Source organism: Lipotes vexillifer, unplaced genomic scaffold (assembly GCF_000442215.2).
Source record: "Lipotes vexillifer unplaced genomic scaffold, Lipotes_vexillifer_v1.1 scaffold1180, whole genome shotgun sequence".
NCBI classification, from domain to species: domain Eukaryota; kingdom Metazoa; phylum Chordata; class Mammalia; order Artiodactyla; family Lipotidae; genus Lipotes; species Lipotes vexillifer.
In genome coordinates this window covers 474,761-497,572 of record NW_006771828.1, presented here as the reverse complement: position 1 = coordinate 497,572, position 22,812 = coordinate 474,761, and the positions used below count along the sequence as shown (strand labels likewise).

At 37.6% G+C, this 22,812-nt stretch overlaps 1 protein-coding gene across 1 annotated transcript in view; it reads right to left on the bottom strand.

The window, feature by feature from the left end:
* The window catches only part of COL19A1 (collagen type XIX alpha 1 chain), a 381,858-nt gene that overhangs the window by 278,886 nt on the left and 80,160 nt on the right, over positions 1 to 22,812 (bottom strand). The window contains exons 10-11 of the mRNA XM_007447208.1: positions 10,670 to 10,714; positions 8,034 to 8,078 (exon numbers count right to left, since the gene is read on the bottom strand). Coding sequence (XP_007447270.1) covers positions 8,034 to 8,078; positions 10,670 to 10,714 — 90 coding nt within the window. The remainder of the gene's footprint in view (positions 1 to 8,033; positions 8,079 to 10,669; positions 10,715 to 22,812) is intronic.

Sequence of the window (22,812 nt, the reverse complement as noted above, 5' to 3'; positions counted from 1 at the left end):
AGCAGGAATTAAGGAAATCATTAAAGAAACACCAACTCTCAACAAAGAAATTTAGAATTTCTGTATATCAATTCACAGTAAACATTAAAGACAAACCTTAAGATGAAAATAATATTTATAATATATATGACAGAATTGTGTGTATAAATGTTTAATGTGATGTAGTTAAAGAAATACAAGAAATAAAGAAATAAAATTTTAAAGGGAAATAATGTTTACTGAATAAAAATTGTAAACATTTGAAAAACTTAATACTTAAAGCTAGTGAGGGTGGAATAAGGATGCAACCACTACTTATGAATGTGTAAACTGATTGAAAAAGAACTTTGGAGAAAGTAATTTGAGTATATGTATCAAGAATCTTAAAACTTTCAATACTCATCAACCCAATAATTCTAATTCCAGAAATCTAGTTTAAAGGAAGAACAAGAGATATATTTAAAGATGCTTATCAAAGTATGCTGAGTCTGCATTACATGTACTAGCTAAAACATTTTAAAAAAAAGAAACAAAAACAAATAAGAAGGACTTAAATTTCCAACAAGGAAATGGTCAAATAAAATATTATGTATCCATACAGTGAAATATTAAGCAATTATTAAAAATAATACTTTAAAAGACAAATATTCATGAAATAGTACAGCCCTTGATGGTTATTCTCCTCTTTTTCATGTCTCTTTTTTTGACATTTCATTTTTTCTATAACCACTATTAAAAGATGTAGCAACATATTTGACATAATCTAGAGTTATTCACTAGCCCCATAAAGAATGAAGAAAATGACACACAGTCAGTGAAGACTAACGTTAAGCCTCCAGCTTGGCTGTGGGATTACCATTACACTTCCCCACTGCCTGCTACCATGGCTAATTGAAAGTTGGCATGGTTGCTCCCATACCAATTGCCATTGGCCACAGATAAATTGCTGTGTATTTTGAAATCATAGTTATTATTCTACTCCATCTGTTCTCTTCATTTTTCAAGTCAACTGTCAAATTAAACAAGTAAGCCCTTCCTAAAAGTTGCAGAAGTGTTACATGTTACCAGGGTAAATGAAACAATTGTCCAATATGCTGATGTTCAGCAAATTCTACAAGGGGAACCAAGAGAGAATTCACAGGAAGTGAGGTGACATGTCAACAGTTGTTTTAAAGTGATGATGGGAAAGTGCTATATTTATAATAACAGTATTTAACATTCTCGCATTCATTCTGAATGCTAAGCATAATTGCCAAGAAAGCTTTAATAGTGAAATCCTAAAAATACATTTCAACTCTGACCTGCTTTTCCCAGTTGTTCTGGTCTCAGTATTACTTTAGCTAAAATTAATAAGCACATGGGACTATGTAAAAGTACTAAGTCATTCCTTGGTTTAGCTATTTGACAGCTTGTATCTCTCCCTTCCCATTCTAATTGAGAATTTCATCTTTCGATAATATTTTCCTATTACACATAAAGCATCTCTACCATTTCAAATATGGAAATATCTTGTGACCCAGTCCCTGAGTCCCAGTATGTAAACATAACTTTAACGATTACTATGCAAGTCATGGGAGAAGAAGGGGAATGAAGTTGCTAAATCTATTCACGCTTTTTGCTCTGAAGTAGAGTTCAACTGTTATACTAAAATAAGGAGATTTTATCTTATTTGTGTTCAATTTATTACAAAAATGGCCCCATTTTTCACCCCTCTATGTAGCCATACCCCTTGCAATGCAACTTTGTCGCTATCAAGAGGTGGCATCTGTTTTCCCACCCCATGAATCAGGGCTCGGTTTGGGACTTGCTTTGGCCAACACAATGTGGCAGAGTTGATGGCATGCTGGCTCTGAACCAGGGGCCTCGAGAGGCCTTATGTGCTTCTGCCTGCTCTCTTTGGACCCCTGCCATTACCTTGAGAACAGGACCAGGATAATCGTTGGAGGATGGGAGACCATCTGAGTAGACATGCTGTCCATCAGAGCCCGACCTAGACCAGCCACCCTCAGCCAACCCATCAGCTGAGCACAGATACACACAGCAAACCTAGACAAGACCAGCTGGGGGCATAGTCACTGAGCTAATAAGCCCAGTCTAAACTGCTAAACCACAGGAGAACAAGCTAGACAAATGAATGTGTTAAGCCACTGAAGTTTAGGGTGACTTGTTACACGCCAGGAGCTAACTAATATATCCTCTTGTCTTTTGCTTACTTATTTAGAAGTAAAATTAGGAAGTAATACTAGGCAAATAAAAAATTAGAGTAATTATATCAAATCTATTTTCCTCAATATATCGATATTTACATTTTGGCTGTTGGGGATATTAACATTTACTGAGCACCTTTTAGTTACTAGGCACTTGTTTTACTCCTACAAAAATCCCATAAGTATGAATTATCTTTATCTTACAGAAAAGGAGAGTAAGGTAAAGACACCAAGGAACATGTCCAGGTTCACACAGCTAGCATGGCAGAGCTGGATTAGAACATGGGACACAGGAATGTGAATCCATTTATCCTACGATAGATCACCATCAGTTCCACAATGAACTGTTAAGACTAGGCTCTCCCTGGAGTGGTTCTCCAGAAACTAGGAATGCGTGTTCCCTGCCAAATGACCAAGACGCTACCCCAGAATGTTCTGAAGAATAATTTATGCATATTATATAGGCATACTCACTTAGGCTTTTTCTCATTCTCCAACAAAATTTTAAATGGCAAAAATACCACAGCTATGCCTTCAAATTCTCAACTCAAGTTCTATGTGCAATTACCATAACAACAATTGGATGGAATATTGACTAACGAAAAGTGAAAATATCTTCCAGTGTAAAAGGTCTTGATTTATTTGAAGCCATAATTGTTGTTTCTAGTAGCAAATGATTACTATTGATTGCCTTATTGACTATAATCTCATGATATTTAATGCTAGAAGGCAAAAGGCCGCACATCATTCATAAAATCAACACTAAGCCTAAATGTATATTTTATTCTAGTATGGCCAATGAAAATTTGAGTTATGTCATCTGAAAATTAAGAAATACAAATGATCGGATGCATGCCTTAATTATAAATAACCGAGATAGTTTTGGATTAGTAAAGCGGACTTGTACTTAACCATACATTAGAATAGACATTTTAATAATTTTATTCATTTGAATATCACATTTTCTACAAAATTATATTACAGATTATACTACCTTATATTGCAGTAATACAATACAATAATACGTGGTTAAATAAATCAACTAAATAGGCATCAGTTAGATGTTTTTCCAGTGGATTCTGTCAGGTAAAGTATTTGCAACAGCTATAAAACCAGAGTAATAAGTATTTAAATATAATTTTCTGATTTAAATAAATATATGGCATTTCAGGACCTAGACAACACTCTGGCAAGAAGACAATAAAAATCACAAGTCACTGTAAATTTATAGCAACCAGTTTTCCAAAGTTTTCAGAGATAAATTAAAGCAGGAATCATATGCATTTGTTAGTGTTATGGTTATGGTTATTGTTATTAGTTTAACTCAGGGTGAAAGAAAAGATCATTGATCAAGATGATGAAAGTAGGTAATGTCCATAAGTCAGAAACTGTTGAAACATGAACACTCTAGACTATAGAACACGTGAACTGTTGCACACTGTCCACATCTCCTGGAGCCACATGGTTCATGACAAGAAGCAATTTGGTTGTTCTCTTTTCTTTTCATTAAACTTAAGAGATCTTGAAGAGAGGAGATAATCTCAATATCAAATGGAAAAGTTTCACAGTTGCTGAAACATCTTAGATCCCTGTAAAGATTTGCTGCCATGTGTGCCCATATTATCTTAAATGTCACTCTTGAATCAACCAAAATCGACAACATTTTAGCTAGAAAATGTCAGGAACACTGTGGCGAGAGTAACAGTTGCCACTGGATGTTTCTCTCTCACAACTAAATGATATGTTAACAGTAAAGTGCAGCAGAATCAAGTTTAATGCTGCAGAAATTAGTTTTTAAACTTTAAGTCAGTTAGGGTTTGATTGACAACATACAAGAATGAGAATTTTAAAAGCAAACTAAATTACATGATCTGAAGCAATTACTTAAAATACTGAATTCTATTATGAAGCAGATGTTTACATTTGCTTTTCTATTTGCTCCTTTTCATAAATGCAACCGAGTAATACTCCTATTTTCACAAAGATCTAAAGATCTGGGCTCAGCGTTTAGGAATGGTGATCACTTCATTGAACCCCTGCCAGATGGCCTTTTTCTAAAGTGATATTCAGAGCCTAGCTCTTGCATCTACCTTGGTTGTATAACAAGAGTTGGTTTGGCTATGTCATTACGAGGAAGGCTGACAGTGGGGATAACTGTCATCAAGAGTGGACTCTTGGAGCCTGTGCTCTGCAATGGGAGAGGCCACAACAGTGAGAGGCCCGCGTACCGCAAAAAAAAAAAAAAAAGAGTGGATTCTTCACCACCTCACACCAGTCAGAATGGCCATCATTAAAAAATCTACAAATAATAAATGCTGAAGAGGGTATGGAGAAAAGGGAACCCTCCTACACTGTTGGTGGGAATGTAAATTGGTGCAGCCACTAGGGAAAACATAATGGAGGTTCCTTGAAAAATTAAACATATAACTACCCTATGATCCAGCAATCCCACTCCTGGGCATATATCTGAACAAAACTATAATTTTAAAAGATACATGCACCCCTGTGTTCACAGCATCACTATTTACAACAGCCAAGACATGGAAGCAACCTACATGTCCATCAACAGATGAATGGATAAATAAGATGTGGTACATATATACAATGGAATACTACTCAGCCATAAAAAAGAATGAAATAATGCCATTTGCAGCAACATGGATGGGCCTAGAGATTATCATACTAAGTGAAGTAAGTCAGACAGAGAAAGACAAATATCATGTATCACTTATATGTGGAATCTAAAATACGACAGAAATGAACTTATCTACAAAACACAAACAGACTCACAAACGTAGAGAACAGATTTGTGGTTGCCAAGGTTGGGGAGAGGGATGGAATAGGAGTTTGGAGTTAGCAAAAGCAAACTGTTATATATAGGATGGATAAACAACAAGGTCCTACTGTACAGCACAGGGAACTATATTCAACATCTTGTAATAAACCATAATGGAAAAGAATGTGAAAAAGATTGTATATATATGTATAATTGCTATACAGCACTTTGCTATACAGCAAAAACTACCACAACATTGTAAATGGACTATACTTCCATAAAACAAATTTTTAAACAAAGAAGAGTGAACTCTTCATTGTGTTTACTGCTAGCCGTAGCCATATAACATCTACAGTGATACTGAAGGAACCTAAGGAACATCCCCCAAAGAAGGGATGTTTAAGACCACTCCTATAGAAACAGAGAAATCAGAATGTAGACCTCAGCTGGGGGTCTACTCCTCAGCCAGAATATAGACATCCCCTCTCCTGCCTCATGGGCTATGCTGTCGAGGATCCAGGGATCCCTGAATGATGCTCCAGCCAGTAACAGGTCAGTGGGGCGAGGTCGTTCCTAACATAAACCAGAACGTGGCAAACCTGAAGAGAGCTGTCCTCTGGGAGAGTCTTGCCAGCATCAGAAACTAATCTTTGAGAGAAAGAACCACCCCTTCAAATAATTTTCACTTTAGGACTGACTTGGCTGAACTGTGTTTGCTTAGGTAATGAGGCGTGAGTTTCTGCCCTGTTATAAGTTGCTGTAGACAGACTCAGGAATATGCTTTCAGATGAGGTCCGCTATACTTGCTCTAGTTCCATGGGTTCTTTTCTGGAATAAGGGCAGCATCTTCAATACACTGAGGAACCCCGTGATAGTCCAGCTTGGGTCAAGCTGGCCGGAAAGCTAGTTTTCTAGCCGTAAAGAAAAGCAGCAGATTTCTCTACGTGGTTTATACTGGATTATAGAAATGTCACCTGAAAACCATCATATGGTATTTTCTCTTTGACAGTTGATAAACTTCCTTTTTTGGTCAGTAGCCACGTGGCTTTGGTAGATATGATATCGCTGAACAACAGCAACTTCCTGAATTATTTCATTTTGCAACTCATGAATTTTGTCATTTATAACAGTCAAATTTTAAACACAGTAGAGGCCACATTAACGTAATTAAAGAAGAAAGGTGAGCCTTATTTTCACTATATATTCAGTTTTCCACAAAGAATTGAAATTCGAATGAGATTGTCTTTATTCAGAAAACTGTGTTGCAAGCAGTCCAAGAATGTCATTCAGGTGTCACACAGAGATGAGTGCCTCACATACTTTTCTTGTTTAATCTAGAAACAAAAAGTTTCTAATCTAGAAACGAATACTTGGATATCAACTATTTATCTTATGGAAAAATATGTGTGGTCTTGTATCATAATACACAGCATGTAACACTAAAGAAATTCAAACATCCCATATATGGTAAATAAAAATCAAAGCAGAACATATTTTTAACATAAGCTTTGTTATGTGAATCTTACATTTGACTATAAACCATTTAAGCTGTAATTCCCATTCAAGACATTGTCTTTTCTACTTGGTGCTTTATTTCTTCCTGATAACCATATTCTCCATAAATATTTTCACCTCTTGGTGACAGGGACTATTTGAAGGCAACAGTTAACAGATATGAGGAATTAGAAGGGAAATCTTTGAAGCCAGATGTACTGAATGTTTTTCAATACCTCATAGCCTGTGAGAATCTATTTATTTCTAAGCAATGCCAACCATATATCTAAAATATCAAAGTAGCCACTAAGATTTTAGTGAGATGGCGACTTTAAATTACAGAGAATATATCTGTTCTCCTTGCTTATTCTTACTTGTTCCTACAGGTAAAGTCCCATTAATAAAACAGGAATATGTAAAGCATTTATTTAAAGCCATGGTCTTGCAATGATGGTTATTCTAAAGCAAAAATATTCAAGAGATTCCTAAGAAGGAGGATCCACTTAAAAAAGAGTCATCTCTCAATGGACTTCTCTTCAATTATACGATAATTATATGGCTATCCTTCCTTCCCCCTCACTGTTCTGTGAGGAAAAGTAATTAGCAAGTAGCTTACAACATGTGTAATTTGTCTTATAATAATAATAGACGCTCATTCTGTCTATAAATACTTACTGAAGAAGCAAATAACTGACAACTGCTCAGAAAACTCAACACAGGCCACACAGTCTAATTTGAGATTATCTCTTCTGGCTGTCCAATTACACGGCAGTTTATGAAACAAAGGAATGGTGCTGTTTTTGTTCTATTTGAAAATAAAACTAGACACATGAAATGCAGAAGAATGCAAATGATTGTGTGAAGGGAAATTCTAGATGACTAAGACACTTCTCTACACTTTGAGTACAAAGCTATGAATGTGTGAAACGACTGCTTGAATGGAGGGGTTAACAGCTTCTCTCAGCTGCAACCTGCAGCCCTCTCCACATGGCTTTCTTTACCTCTGAGTCCGGTAACCAGTAACCTGGCAGGGTTTAAGGAGTTCCCTATAACCCAGTCTGGAATATTGCACAATCCTTACGGTTTTCCTAAATGTTGCCCCTGCCTTTTAAACATTCCCTTTATTCAACTCTTCCACACTATTCTATTTTGAATGTGCCATCCCTTTTCTGTTGGACTTTGACTATTACAATTAGTTCTACTTTTATTTCCTCAGGAAAAACTCCACTGATAAACTAGGTGAACATATAAACCAAGCATTTATTTAGACTTGGACATTTCATGAGCACATCAATGATGTTACAGCACAAAAATATAATGCTTAATAAATGTCTGAATTATTTATGATTTAACTAGAAATATGTAGAAATAACTACCACCTAAACAAGTGTAGAAAGATTTATGACAGTCATCGATATGGTAAGTCTACCTTAGGTGAAGCACATATTTTAAATTATTTCTATAAAATCATTGAATTGCTTTTATGGAAAGCACAAAAACAAGTTAAATATTCTAGTTCAAAATATTTTCAAGAACACAATTTAGTTTTACAAATGAGTATGAAAAGTGATCTTTACCTTTCCACCAATTTCTCCTTTGCTACCTTCAAAGCCTTGCTCTCCCTGTAGAAGAGGAATGTGACGTGTTTAATAACAGGCACTACTTTTAACACAAGTAATAATAATAAGCGTAGTTTCTAATATTGAAAAATCAATAATTGTATATATTAAAACCATTTCTGAAATGTAAGCTCGAAGCCAATATTAACTTATACAAAATTTAAACATTTCTAAACACTGAAGGAATAATTTTCTAGGGTAAAACCTATAGCTTCACTACTTTCAATGCAATTTAATCTCCATAAACCGGAATTTCTGTGACCAAAGTACCTTTCTCATAGGTGTTTTGAGAACTGAATGCATCAAATAGCATGCCTGGCACAGACTCATTTAGCCATTACTGTTGTTATTACTACCACTATTTATTCCACCAGATCCAGTAGAAACATCCTTCTCAAGCTGACTTCCACGGAAGACCGTCCCAGGGAGAGGTGTGTGATGAACGAGGCCAGGGTTCGGGCTCTGGCTCTGACTGGCGCCAGGCTCTTTCCCACCCAGATGGCCCGCCTCTCCAGCACAGAACCGGTGTGGGCTCTCACTCATCATGTTGTTTCTGAGAGGTATAAACCCCCTGTTCTTCAAGTAAAACCTCTCTGATCTGACAAGCTTATTTTTCCACTTAACTCTGCACAGATATTTAGAGTACTAATGTTTCATTCATATGATCAACAAATATTCATTGAACAGCAAATATACATCAGGCACTCACAACAGCGTAGCTGGCAAGGGAATGCTGGGGGTGGATCATACCCACCCCTCCACCCACAGGAAGCGGTCAGTAAACCGAGACGAGGGATGGAGGGTTTCTTATCTCCAGTTTTTATCTGCAGTGCTTCAAACAAGGTGACACTTAATGTAATTAAAATTTGTATGTAAGAAAAGGAATGCCTGCTTTTTTACTATGTGTATATTATACATGTACTCAAATACATCCGATGATACATACACACACACCCGATTAAGTCATTACTTCTGGGGCTTCTGGTGGCGCAGTGGTTACGAATCCGCCTGCCAATGCAGGGGACATGGGTTCGAGCCCTGGCCAGGCAAGATCCCACGTGCCGCGGAGCAACTAAGCCCGTGCATCACAACTACTGAGCCTGCGCTCTAGAGCCTGTGCTCCGCAACAAGAGAAGTCACTGCAATGAGAAGCCCACGCACCGCAATGAAGAGTAGCCCCCGCTCGCTGCAGCTAGAGAAAGCCCACGCGCAGCACCGAAGACCCAACGCAGCCAAAATAAAATAAATAAAATTTTAAATAATAATAATAATTACTTCTGCTTTATCTACCTTCAAAAAAGGTACAGGAAAGAAAGTTAGTATTTGGGTATATTTGCCACTGAATGTGTGGTCTTTTTCCTACCATTTTTCCTAAAATATAGACTTTAACTTGATCTGTTAATTCAAGCTGACACAAAGCTGCTGAATGCCGCAGTACATCGGCCACAATGCCAGCAGGAGGCAGCCACCATAAACAGCTGCTGGAAGGTCCTAAACTGTTTCCCAGAAGATAAATCTACACATCCCTTGGCTGGCAACTCGACTCACAGATGCAGCACCCGCTGTATCAATGGGTTTTGTCTAGAACTGCTGAGAAGAAGTGCAGAAGCTTTGCCATTTCATCACTGCCAGTTCAACCTTAGTATCTTCATCAAGTAAGTAAAGGAAGATTTTTCAAAAGCTGTAACTATAAATACGTGCATATCTTTTTAACGGTAATTTTTAGCTACAGAGCAAAACCTAGATGCGATAGTAACTTCTGACTTCCTGTTGCTAAGGTCTATAAAACTTCTCCAGTGCATAGAAATGATATGCTTGGCTTTGGTGGGCATCTAATATTGCACCAATAATGCTCTCCCTTTTGGCGGGATTATCTGGGTGGTATCACGACAGCTGGCGCCATCTGAAGGGGCTCCCCATCCCTTCAGGAAACTGGAATAAACCAGTCTCTGTGTTTCCAATAATGCTGGTCACCTACAATCATATTTCTTCCCAGGAGGAAAAATCAGCCCATGGACAATAAAGGGGTGAAATGAAGTTTACCTTGGTAAGGAGAAAGATTCTAGGCCCAGAAAGAAGCACCCTAGCCAATGCAAAAATCCCTACTGATTATGAATTTATCATTCTGAAAGAATTTTTTGAAGAGATTAGTTGTAGCATCTTTGCAATATTTAATGTTTTATATCATTGTAACCATTATGTTTAGCTCAATCTGGGAAATACAAAAAGGAAAAGAAGTAACCACACACTGTCAAAGGTAGTAAAGCCTGTTCCAGTCTTCATTTTAGACTCAACAGTGAAAACATTCCCAGAGCAGCTGTGCTCACTCCCCAGGCCCCCATGAAGCATCATTGCCCACTTCTCCGGAGAAGCATGTGGCTAAACCTCTCCGATAAAGCTCCCTCCTAAAGTAGGTCCTTTGAGAAGGGATCGCTTCCATGGGCTCTCTTTGGAAAGGAAGTTCAAGTGCTGGTTGACTCAGGGAATTCAATTTCATCAAACACATTTTCTAAATCTTCACTATATTATGTACACATTCAACTTTCAAGATGTTAAAGTTCTTAACTAATATGAAACATTAAAAATCTCTTTACCTTTTGACCAGGTAAGCCTGGAGCTCCATGTAAACCATTTTCACCCTAAAAGAAATACACAGAATAAATTTTGTTAGCCACAAAAAACAAGTGAATAAAGAAATTTTTGTGTTTTTTAACAACTTGTTCTAGGCTGGGAGGAAAGGCAGCCTAATGCTGAATGTGTATCAAGTACAGGGGTACAGGAGGCTTCGCACCCATCCTTCATCTCCCAACTCCAGGACTAGTACTTGCATTCAGAAAATAAGAAAATAGAGGCTCTGAGCGGTTCGGTAGCATGCTCAAGGTCACCAACTAGGAGCATCACCTAAGATGTGAATGGAGGTCTCTCAGACTGCACAGCCCATGCTTTCCCACGTGCCACTTAGTGCCCTTTATTTTATTTTCTCTCTCTTAAACCTCTGGGCATAATATTAAAATCTGACACAGGCTGTCTATGGGCCAGGCACTGTTCTCACAACAAATCTATCAGGTAGATACAACTATTATGACCATCTTCTTACAGATGATTACACAATCAGGATATAGACCTGGAATTCAAGTTCACCTACTTCATCCCTGCACACCTAATCACCCACCTGCACTGTCTCGTGGAAAAGATTTCATTCTGGCTTGTAAGTGACCTCTTATCTAAAAACTAAATATATATATATATATAAAATATTTATATATATATATATATATAAAGCATATCTACTTTCTTTCTCATTCCCGTTGATTGCCTTTAGATCAGTTTTGAAGATGTGCCCAATGCCGTTCTACTTGAAACAGTTACTTGGGAGAATTTTGAGTTCTTTCCATCCATCTGGTTCCTGTGTTGGGTACAAAGGTTTTCAGCAGATGCCTATCAGTTTCCATTACTGGAATTCATGGGCCATCTCTTTGACAAGTCTGGTTTGCAAATGGCACACAAGCTAGAACAAGATACTCCTGGGAGGATGTGCACATTCCCAGTGGAGCCTCAGGAATTCTGCTGCTTCAAGGATGTGACTTGGGCTCCCAAATTCCCAGGTTTAGAAAGCTCAAAATAAACTAACAATTCTACTGACCTACTTTATTGCTAGCAAACATTTATGAAACAACAGCTTGTTTTTAAAGTGTTACCTAAAATGAAGTTAGATACCACTTCTTAGAGTTTTAAAAATAAAATTCAAATATATGAAGAAAAAATCATATCTTCAAATTTTAAAATAGCAATGATATGTTCTGTTTAAGCCTAAAGAGATCGTTATCGTTTCATCAATTAATACATTTTTGGAAAGGCTTAGTCATTTTTGCCAGCAGTGTACTGCTATATACACAACATATTTTAAAGACTAAGGCTTTTCTTTGCCTAGATTAAATTATCTGTGCTGCACAGTGTAACTGCTATCATCACAGAATATACTAAAGGCAAAACTTGGTGGCCAAGTGTTGAGGCATCAGTAAAATACAGTGTACTTATCTATGTAATAAATATATTTCTATCATTTAAAAAGTTGTTATAGTTCTAGACCTGAGGCATCCCACAAATATATTAGAAACTTCCCATTTCACTTAATAAAGTGATAGTCAAAGCACATTAAGTTTTTGACACCAGGGAACATTCTATGGAAACTGAGCTGTTACTCATCACAGAAGTATGTCCACTTGTCCATGAGGAGCAGAATTATTTTCATTGGTTGGTCCAATATAATGTTTTACATCATATTACAAGTTACACACAATAACAATATATGGTTTGTAATCCGGTAAGGTACATTGACACAGTCTACACTGCCAAAAATACTTTTTGGAAAAAGGAAAGCAATGTCAGTAGCTCCTTCCCTTTTTCTTTGCTCACAGCTCACTCCTATGTGTCATGTGCTCCAAAGACTGGCACCTAAAGGGCCACCTCTGGCACATGTCAGGTTAGGGTCACACCCAGATGCACTGTCAACTGGGTACCATTCTTCCTTGACAGGAAGAATGTTTCTTTCTTTAATGGACACTGGTTTTACAATTGTTGCAATTAAAATGTTTTCCTACAGCCAGTGTTAATTGGTCTCTGCTCTTTCCTGACCCAAAGTTTGTTTTGTAAACATAATTCTAAGCTCCGTGGATAACCCAATGGACACCACTGATTACTCTCCCAGGAAATGAGTTGGCTTCACGTGACACAACAACGTATGAAAGATTTTGAGATACTGGGAAACTTTTGAAGCTTAAAGTCTGTAACTTTGGTATTCAGAAACCAATTTATTTTCTTCTCACAGATTTTCTCAAAGTTACCAGAGATGTCTGACATAGAAACTTATAATCATGTAAAATCATTTGTCATTTTTCCAGTCCGAGGGATAACTTAGCATATTCGTTTCTGACTATATCTCAAAAAAAAAAAAAAAAAAACTACTAAGTAGCATAACAACTAAAGAAGAATATAGTCTTAAAGAGCAAAATGTTGTTTAACAGATTAACACACTGTGTTTCTCCTGTCAGGACTTTATCTAAAACCTAATTTATGTCAACAGAATGAGCCCTTCTTTACTCTGAATCACAGTTTCAAAGCTCTGGTGCCCATGCAGCTTGGGGTCAAATTGAATTCTATCCAACAAATAAATGCCTGCCTAAAATTACTGGATGAGCAGACATTAGCTGTTTTTTCTAAACTCTTGCTGTCCCTTGGTGCTCCCAGTCTCAGCACAGGAGGAAATAAGAAGCCTCTTTTTTGGCTTCCCATCAATACTTTAGCCCATTATTGAAAGAAAATTATAATCAATGTTTCCTGTATCTACTATAACTTTCAATATTTGTTTCTCCGGCATATACTTTCTATTACAGGTTTTTCCATCAAAGGGCCTGCGTCCCTTTCGTATTACAAATTCAAGCTCCAGATGGGCAATGTATGAATACGTGTAATATAAAGCAGGGCAAAATCTAACATTGCTGCTGATAGCATCAATGCCATGTTATTAGTGTAATACAGAGCGTGTCTTCAACTTCACAGAGTAACCTAAAAAACCCTTTCCAGAATTCAAAGTAACCTCTTTGGAAAGCTTTTAGAAAAAAACTTAAGTGTGATTTAGGAGCAGCTGGTGGCTTTCTGAAAAGCTGATCAAAGGATTTCATTTTACCTCCTTTTTATCACTGCTCATTTCCCGGAAGTAAGCACAGCTAGGCATACAAGATAAATTATTAGTTTTCCTGATTTCTTTGACATTGGAATCAATGTCTTTTCTTATGCAGGAAATACATGCTGTCTGAAAGACATTTAATAAAGAATCACACTCCCTAGGGCTGTAGTTTGCAAACCTAGTACCAATGAGACCAAGCAAAGAAAGGCAAATTAAGCAGGTAAACGAAAATTCCCTTATAACTAGACCTAAGCCTGGAAAATAGAAAGTTATATACTATGTTTTGGTGATTTTTTTCTTTAAAAAGTTAGGCATTCAGACTTTGATTAAAAAGTCTGAGGTCCTGGGGCTTCCCTGGTGGTGCAGTGGTTGAGAGTCCGCCTGCCGATGCAGGGGACACGGGTTCGTGCCCCGGTCCGGGAGGATCCCGCATGCCGCGGAGTGGCTGGGCCCGTGGGCCATGGCCGCTGAGCCTGTGCGTCCGGAGCCTGTGCTCCTCAATGGGAGAGGCCACAGCTGTGAGAGGCCCGTGTACCACAAAATAAATAAATAAATAAATAAATAAATAAATAAAATAAAATAGAATAAAAAGTCTGAGATCCTGCAGATGTAGAGAATGGACTTGAAGACACAGGGAGGGGGAAGGGTAAGCTGGGACGAAGTGAGAGAGTGGCAGGGACTTATATATACTACCAAGTGCAAAACAGATAGCTAGTGGGAAGCAGCCACATAGCACAGGGAGGTCAGCTCAGTGCTTTGTGACCACCTAGAGGGGTGGGATAGGGAGAGTGGGAGGGAGACGCAAGAGAGAGGAGATATGGGGATATAGGTATATGCATAGCTGATTCACTGTGTTATAAAGCAGAAACTAACACACCATTGTAAAGCAATTATACTCCAATTAAGATGTTAAAAAAAAAGTCTGAGATCCCATTTATAACACTGTTTCCATATTTAAAAATGTAATTTGACCTATCCTTTTACTTAGAGCAAGTTTCCCAGGAACACAATCTTCTGTTTGAATTTACTGTACGCTTTGAAGTATATCAATATTTCCCCACTAATTAATTCATATTCATTAAGAGTAAATTTACTTAAATTGAGTTTTGAGTGAAATAGCTGGAACAAATATCTGAAGTGGAATGCCAGAATCCTAGCATGAAAACCAGTAAAGGAAGCGGCCAAAAGTAAATCTGGTTATGATTTTGTGTATCACTAACTTGACCTCTATAATTCCGACAACAGTCATGCTGTACTCAGGCCATAATCTTTCGGGATTTAATTTTTATATGGTTCTAAATTCCTGCCACTCAACTAAATATTTCAGGAAATAAAACATATACCTCCGATATTTTTTCCGATATCTCATCCAATCAGAGTCCTTTTATTTCAGGGAAGAGTATTTTTTCCTTCTATATTCTGGGACTTCATTCCAAGAAATAAATTGTTAAGTAAAAAAACTATGTACTTCATAGGGTTTAAAACTTCAAACTTTTTGAATTCTTTGTATTTGTTGGATCCTTCATGCAGCTAACACATGGGGATATATTATCACATGAATGCTCAGAATAAGGCAAATTTAAAACATTCTTAAACAAAAACGAATGAGACCCTATTATTACTTATTCTTATGGTCATTTCAAAGAAGAGAAAGCCAGCCCACCATCAGTAATACATGGTCAATACATGTTTTAATCATAGTAATATAAATGTGGGGAGTTAGCAGGAGCTGAACCCAACATCTACTTTCTCAAAAACTATTAACCTGAGTGTATCTGTGTGCGCACAAGTACATGCAAGGGCACACACCTAGAAAACAAGCAGGGTGGGTATTCTTAAATACAGGGACAGGTGTAAATTTATACATTTGTATCCACCAGCTCCACCAAAGAATCTGCTAAGGCACTGACCCTATTGCAAAGCTTCTTAAAGTCAGGCTAGTTTGCTGTTTAATTTGCATTGTGGAGAACAAAACAAAACAATCTGATGTATGGATATTGAAACAATGCCTTCTGAACCCAAATTAACCTTTCCCAAATTTCTGCCCATTGGTCTTATTTCACACAGGGCAAATATCATATGGGACTTATACATGACATCCCTTTGTGTCACCATTAAGCCTATTCAGTAATCCAATCAGTTTTCAAATGATAATTTGGAGTCCCGTAATATTACAGTAACTGTTCCATGGGCACACACTGTCCTTTAAAATGTGGCACTGAGAATTCAGCACATGACTCCAGATATGGTCTCAACCACACAGAGATGAGTACTGGCATACACACACATACACACACACACACACACACCTTGCTCTGGATACTATACAATACCTGCATTACTACAACTTGCTTTTTTAAAGCTAAATTGCTTGTGCATACATTGAACTTGTAGTCAACTAAAACCATTAAGTTTTCCTTTCAAAGTGGATATTTTTACAATCCTTTTTCAAATTACTGGAGTGCAAATTACACTGAGTTATTCAAATAAAAAACAAGTAATTCTGAAATGGTTTGGGGACATAAACGTTTCTTTCCACTTACAGCGAAGTTAGGGAACTGAGCCTTGGCCAATGTTGTAAGACCCCATTCCAAAATCTAGGCTCCTATGTCATCAGTACGGTTTTTTTCAAGTGGATCTGTTAAGAATGAGTGTGTGGGCTTTTCACTTTCTTGTGAGACTAGCTGGAAGGCAGTCTTTAAGTAAACTTGAAGCTTCACAAAAGTACCAGGGAAACAGAAGACATTTAGTGTAAATCATCCACTGAACTATCTAGAGTGGAGTAATTGACATCTGAATCAAGTATTCTACCACGAGATAACTGAAGATATAAAGAGAAGGACAGTGTCATCAGTAAGCTCCTACTTGGAGACAGTGAGGCACCGGTAACTGCAAACTATTTCTGGTCCGAAGTCGTCCTCATGCTGAGTAATTTAGAGCTCTACTCTGTATCAATTACTTCTACTGGAGCTTCAATGCACTGAAGGCATTGGTTACTTATCTTTAGACCTGAGATAAATGGCTGTGAAGGTCTGGAGGAAGAACACGCTTTAGCAACATTGTAAGAAAGTCAGGAGATCTGCAAACCTAGCACGGAGGACAAGGCAGCAAAATCACCTAGAGATTTATGCTGGAGAGAGGAGGGAGAGCATGTTGTCTCCAAGGGAAATGGGAAGCCAGTTCTGGGGCTGCACACTCTTCCCTCTATTTCTGTTTCACCCCCGCAAGCACCCCTGTCAGCTTCACCAGACACGGGAGAGTCTCTGGCCCTCCTATTCCCTGAAGTGCGCTTCTGCAGATAGTACAGGAGATTTGGACCGAAGCCTCGCGGCTTTGGGGGCCTTTCCAATCCTCCCTCGGCATGGTTTTCTAACAGTCATCCTCTGTTTCTCTTCTCTATTGACTTGAGCTCTGAACAGCTCAACAAACATTATGCAGAACCAAGGAGGTGCCACACGCTGGGCCAGGTGCTGGGGTGACAGGTGTGAGAGGGATCCCCGGCCCTTGTTCTCCAGGAGGTCACAGTGGGGACCAAGACACACAGACTATGTGGGTGATGTAAACAAAGCGCTACACGAGCAGAGTGCAGGGCTGCTAAGTCTGCCTGGTGTCCAAGGAGAATTCATGAAATAGATGCAATTTTTCTTGAGCTGTGAAGTCAGTGATCTGTGAAAATGCAGTGATGGTGGGAGGAAAGAAAGACGCTGACTGTGGTCATCCTCTCGAATCTTCTTCTCTTACCCAACAAGTTCGTGCATGACCTTCCACAGGCTATGACAATCCTGACTAGGCTGCAAAAAGCTCCTTTAGACACAAACACATTAAGAAAATTCTATTATCTGAACTTGTAGACGTCTATATAAAATAACAATTATGCCTCTAAATTCCCTATTGAGTATCTCAGTAATCTACACCAGAAATAAAATAATTAAGACAAAACTATAATTAGAAAAGATACACGCACCCATATTTTCATAGCAGCACTATTCACAATAGCGCCAAGGCATGGGAGCAACCTAGACGTCCATCAACAGATGAATGGATAAAGAAGACGCAGGAATATTACTCAGCCATAAAAGAGAATGAAATAATGCCATTTGCAGCAACATGGATGGACCTAGAGATTATCATACTAAGTGAGGTAAGTCGGAAAGAGAAAGATAAATATCATATAATATCACTTATATGTGGAATTTAAAAAATGATACAAATGAATTTATATACAAAACAGACAGATCCACAGACATAGAAAACAGACTTGTGGTTGCCAAGGGGGAGGGAGGGGAGGGAGGGAATGATTGGGAGGTTGGGATTAGCAGATGCAAACTATTGTATATAGGATGGATAAACAACAAGGTCCTACTGTACAGCACAGGGAACTATACTCAATACCCTGTAATAAACCATAATGGAAAAGAATATGAAAAAGAATGTATATTTATGTATAACTGAATCACTCTGCTGTATAGCAGAAATTAACACAACATTGTAAATCAACTCTACTGCAATAAAAATTTTTTTAAAAGATTAAAATAATTAGCCACTAAACTATGCAGAGAAATAGAGACTGTGTGATCTTTTTTTATGGCAATATTTTAATATTTGTGTGCTAGATTCTCACAGTGCATTAAACCAAATACGAACATTAGCAGACTAGCTTCTTAAAATCTGGCTAACCGTTTAGCAAATAAAAGTCGAATGCAGGGTTGCCAGATCCACTGCATGTGTTGAGTCTGTCATCCATCTGTTGTGTTCTCTGCCAACTGCTCCACTTGGGGTGCAAGTGGAAGGCATTAGGAGGGAATAAGAAACCATTAAGAAAGAAAATCAACTGCAGAGTGAGCAAGCCTCTTTTTCTTTTTCCTATCCTTCTATTACCTCTGTCCTTCTCGGGTTTCTGCTTATTTTAGTGCTATCTTGTATCAATATACTGCCCACAGATAAGACAATTAAATGAGACTTACTCCAGGTAAAGGCAGTCATTTTTCACTGATAATTCAAGTATCATTCTTGTAACTTTAGTAAGTGAGGTCAAGAAGCAGGCTGACAAAACTGTTTTCTTTGTGGCCATTTTAACCATGAATAGAAATTGGTTATGATAAAAAGTTCAATCCTATGTCCAGATTTGACTATACCTTTATTCACTGCAGGATTTTCTGAAATACAGGAGTATGTATGTGATTCTCTATTTAAGAGGTATTTTCTCCTAACATGGAGCTCATACTTGTTTTATAAACCTTGACAATTTCACAGAAAGGAAATATCCCATTTTTAGAATAAAGCTGTGTTGTACTTTTTTTTCTCCTCATTTAGTGTTGCGAGTTGGACAATAAATTGTCACATACTAATAGATATTTTAAGTTTTTTGATCTTGGGAAGAACTCTGAAATTGATCTTAACGCTGAATTTCACTGACAAACTGGATGAAACTAGATAATGCAGGGAGAAAGCCAAATGAAAAAAAAAAATTCATTAGCTTTCTCAACAAATGCCTGTAAGTTTCGTAGTATCTGAGGCATTAATGCTACATCTGGACCAGGGCTGTTGCAGAGTTCATTATAATTCCAAACAGCTACCGGCCTTGTCTGAGCTTTCATAAACTGTAACAGCATCTGCCTTTATTTCCTGAAGCTGCAGTCTTCTCATAAAATGTCTTTTGAAGGGAAAACCAAGATTCAAAGATCACAGTCATTTCATTTTCCAACAGAAAAGAAATATAAAGACAGTTAGGGAACAATGGATCTGTCCAGTTTGGTCTCACCCTCCTGCAAAGAGCTGGGGCTTCAGAGTTGATGGTGAAAAGACCCGGTACACAAAGCAGCTCTTAATGAGGACAGTTAGCCCAGCTATTTTTAAGACATGCAACTTGGCAACTCTCTCACCACACTATCAGATACACTTCTTTTTTTTTTTTTTTCCTGCGGTACGCGGGCCTCTCACTGTTGTGGCCTCTCCTGTTGCGGAGCACAGGCTCCGGACGCGCAGGCTCAGCAGTCATGGCTCACGGGCCCAGCCGCTCCGCGGCATGTGGGATCCTCCCGGACCGGGGCACGAACCCGTGTCCCCTGTATCAGCAGGCGGACTCTCAACCACTGCGCCACCAGGGAAGCCCAGATACACTTCTTAAGCGCCTTAATGCATGTGGCTTTTTACCTCTAGAAATTTGATTTTTTTTTAAAAAAGAACATCACGGTACTAGATGAGACACTTGTATTTTTGATCAAGTAAATATACAATTTATAGATATATTTGATCAAATGAATATAAAATTTACACACACATATATATATATATAATATCAAAAGCATATTTGGAGAAGAGCATAAATAGAGAAGTTTCTAGATTAGACACTGAGGTAAGGTTTATCTGGACAGTGTGGCCATGATGGGCCTGCCTGGAGGTCAGACAGGATCTCCAGAGAATCAAGTTTGGGAAGTTTGGGAGCATATTTTAAATATAATTTGGAATTTGGAAACCAGACAAAATAAAACTGCATTCTTTTCATAATACTTACTTCAGAAAGTAAAGCTAGACACAATCCTTTCATTTGGTGAAAAACATATGATGATGATTTTCAAGAGATGGACACAATTTTCTGAGGCTGGGAGAATTATCTCTAAGGATAGGCAGACTTGAAAAGGGTCCATAGATTTCAAGACAAGGGACACAGCCCTCCCTGGAGCAGGAAGGAAGGAAGTCCCCTGTGCAGTTCCCTCTCTAGCCTGCAGATAAATGAATTTAAGATCTAATTCAGAACTGTCTGCAAAGGAAATGTGAGCACTTGAGGGACGCTTCAGACGAGGTAATACGGTAAAGGTGCCAGAGCCATGGATTCATGTGGGTAGAGATTCAAATCCTGACTTCACTAGTAGTTAGCGATGAAACTTTGGGGAAGTTTCTCCATCTGTGAAACAGTGATGATAAATCGTACCTCATAGAAATGCAAATCAAAACTACAATGAGATATCATCTCACACCAGTCAGAATGGCCATCATCAAAAAAATCTAGAAACAATAAATGCTGGAGACAGGTGGCGAAAAGGGAACACTCTTGCACTGCTGGTGGGAATGTGAATTGGTACAGCCACTATGGAGAACAGTATGGAGGTTCCTTAAAAAACTAACAAATAGAACTACCATATGACCCAGCAATCCCACTACTGGGCATATACCCTGAGAAAACCATAATTCAGAAAGAGTCATGTACCAAAATGTTCATTGCAGCTCTATTTACAATAGCCCAGAGATGGAAACAACCTAAGTGTCTATAATCAGATGAATGGATAAAGAAGATGTGGCACATATATACAATGGAATTACTCAGCCGTAAAAAGAAACAAAATTGAGCTATTTGTAATGAGGTGGATAGACCTAGAGTCTGTCATACAGAGCGAAGTAAGTCAGAAAGAGAAAGACAAATACCGTATGCTAACACATATATATGGAATTTAAGGGAAAAAAATGTCATGAAGAACCTAGGGGTAAGACAGGAATAAAGACACAGACCTACTAGAGAATGGACTTGAGGATATGCGGAGGGGGAAGGGTAAGCTGTGACAAAGCGAGAGAGAAGCATGGACATATATGCACTACCAAACGTAAGGTAGATAGCTAGTGGGAAGCAGCCTCATAGCACAGGGAGATCAGCTCGGTGCTTTGTGACCACCTGGAGGGGTGGGATAGGGAGGGTGGGAGGGAGGGAGACGCAAGAAGGAAGAGATATGGGAACATAGGTATATGTATAACTGATTCACTTTGCTATAAAGCAGAAACTAACACACCATTGTAAAGCAATTATACTCGAATAAAGATGTAAAAAAAAAAAAGAATAGCAGGCCATCTGACAATGGGTTAATATATGTAAAGAGATCTTGTAAATCAATAAGAAAAACAACAACAATCCAATGTAAAGAAAGGGCAAGGGCATTTCAGAGAAAAAAATTCATATATAAATGACTTATAATCTCTCATACTTTTAAACATGGAAAGTAAAATAATGTGGTATAATGTTTCACCTATTAAATAGAAAATGGAAAAACTCAATAATGTGTATTGTTGAAGAAGTCATGTGGAAATAGGTGTGTGTCCCACTGTTATGGAGTAATTGCCATGTGGCGAAATTTTTCCAATAAATACTTTAAAAATTAAAAAAAAATCGTACCTCATAGAGATACCGTGGGGAATGAATGAAATAATGTAAAGAAGTTTCTTGAGAGTATTTAGCACATAATAATTATAAAGTAAATGGCCACTATTATTATTATTGTAAAAGTTTGTACTCATATTTTTTGGTTAGGTTGAAAATTCATTAGATTCCTAATATCCAGTTTGCTTTAAGAAGTCAAAGTTTTCTAAGATATGTGACTTTTAACTTTTCCATTCAATATATTTTGAATAAATAATATAAATTCCCTCAAATGAGTTCTAGTTTAGTTTCTTAGTAAGCCAGAGTTTAGAATAATAGAATCATTAAACTGTTTTCTTTTAAAATTATATCTACTGTTTTCCAAATATTTATTTATCAGGCACTGAGCTGGCAATCTCATGAATTATTTCATCTAATCTTTAAGACAAAACTAGAAGTAGGTACAATATAATTCCCATTTCATAAAAAGAAAACTTATAAACTGTAAGAGACATGTCCCAAATTACACAGAGTAAGGATTTGAGCTGGGATTCAAACCCAAGATGTTTATAACTCTGGGTATTTAATAATTGAATGACAGAACAATGAGGGCTATCACTTACTGCACACCTATCCCACAAAAAGTGAAATAAATTTATCAAAAGTTTTCCCACTAAAATAAACACTTTAGGACAAATTCTAGGTAATTCAGCAGATCGAAAATTAGTTTTAGCATAAATTAGGCTCTATTTTATTTAATTTTTTACTATCACATTATTAGGATTAAGATTATTGGAAGATAATTATTCCTATTTTAAAAAACTATCCCTACTTCTCAAAAAACATATCTGATACACGACATACACAAGTGAAATAGGGAGTGAGGCCATTTTTTATTTGCAATATTCAAGCAGCAAATGCAAGCA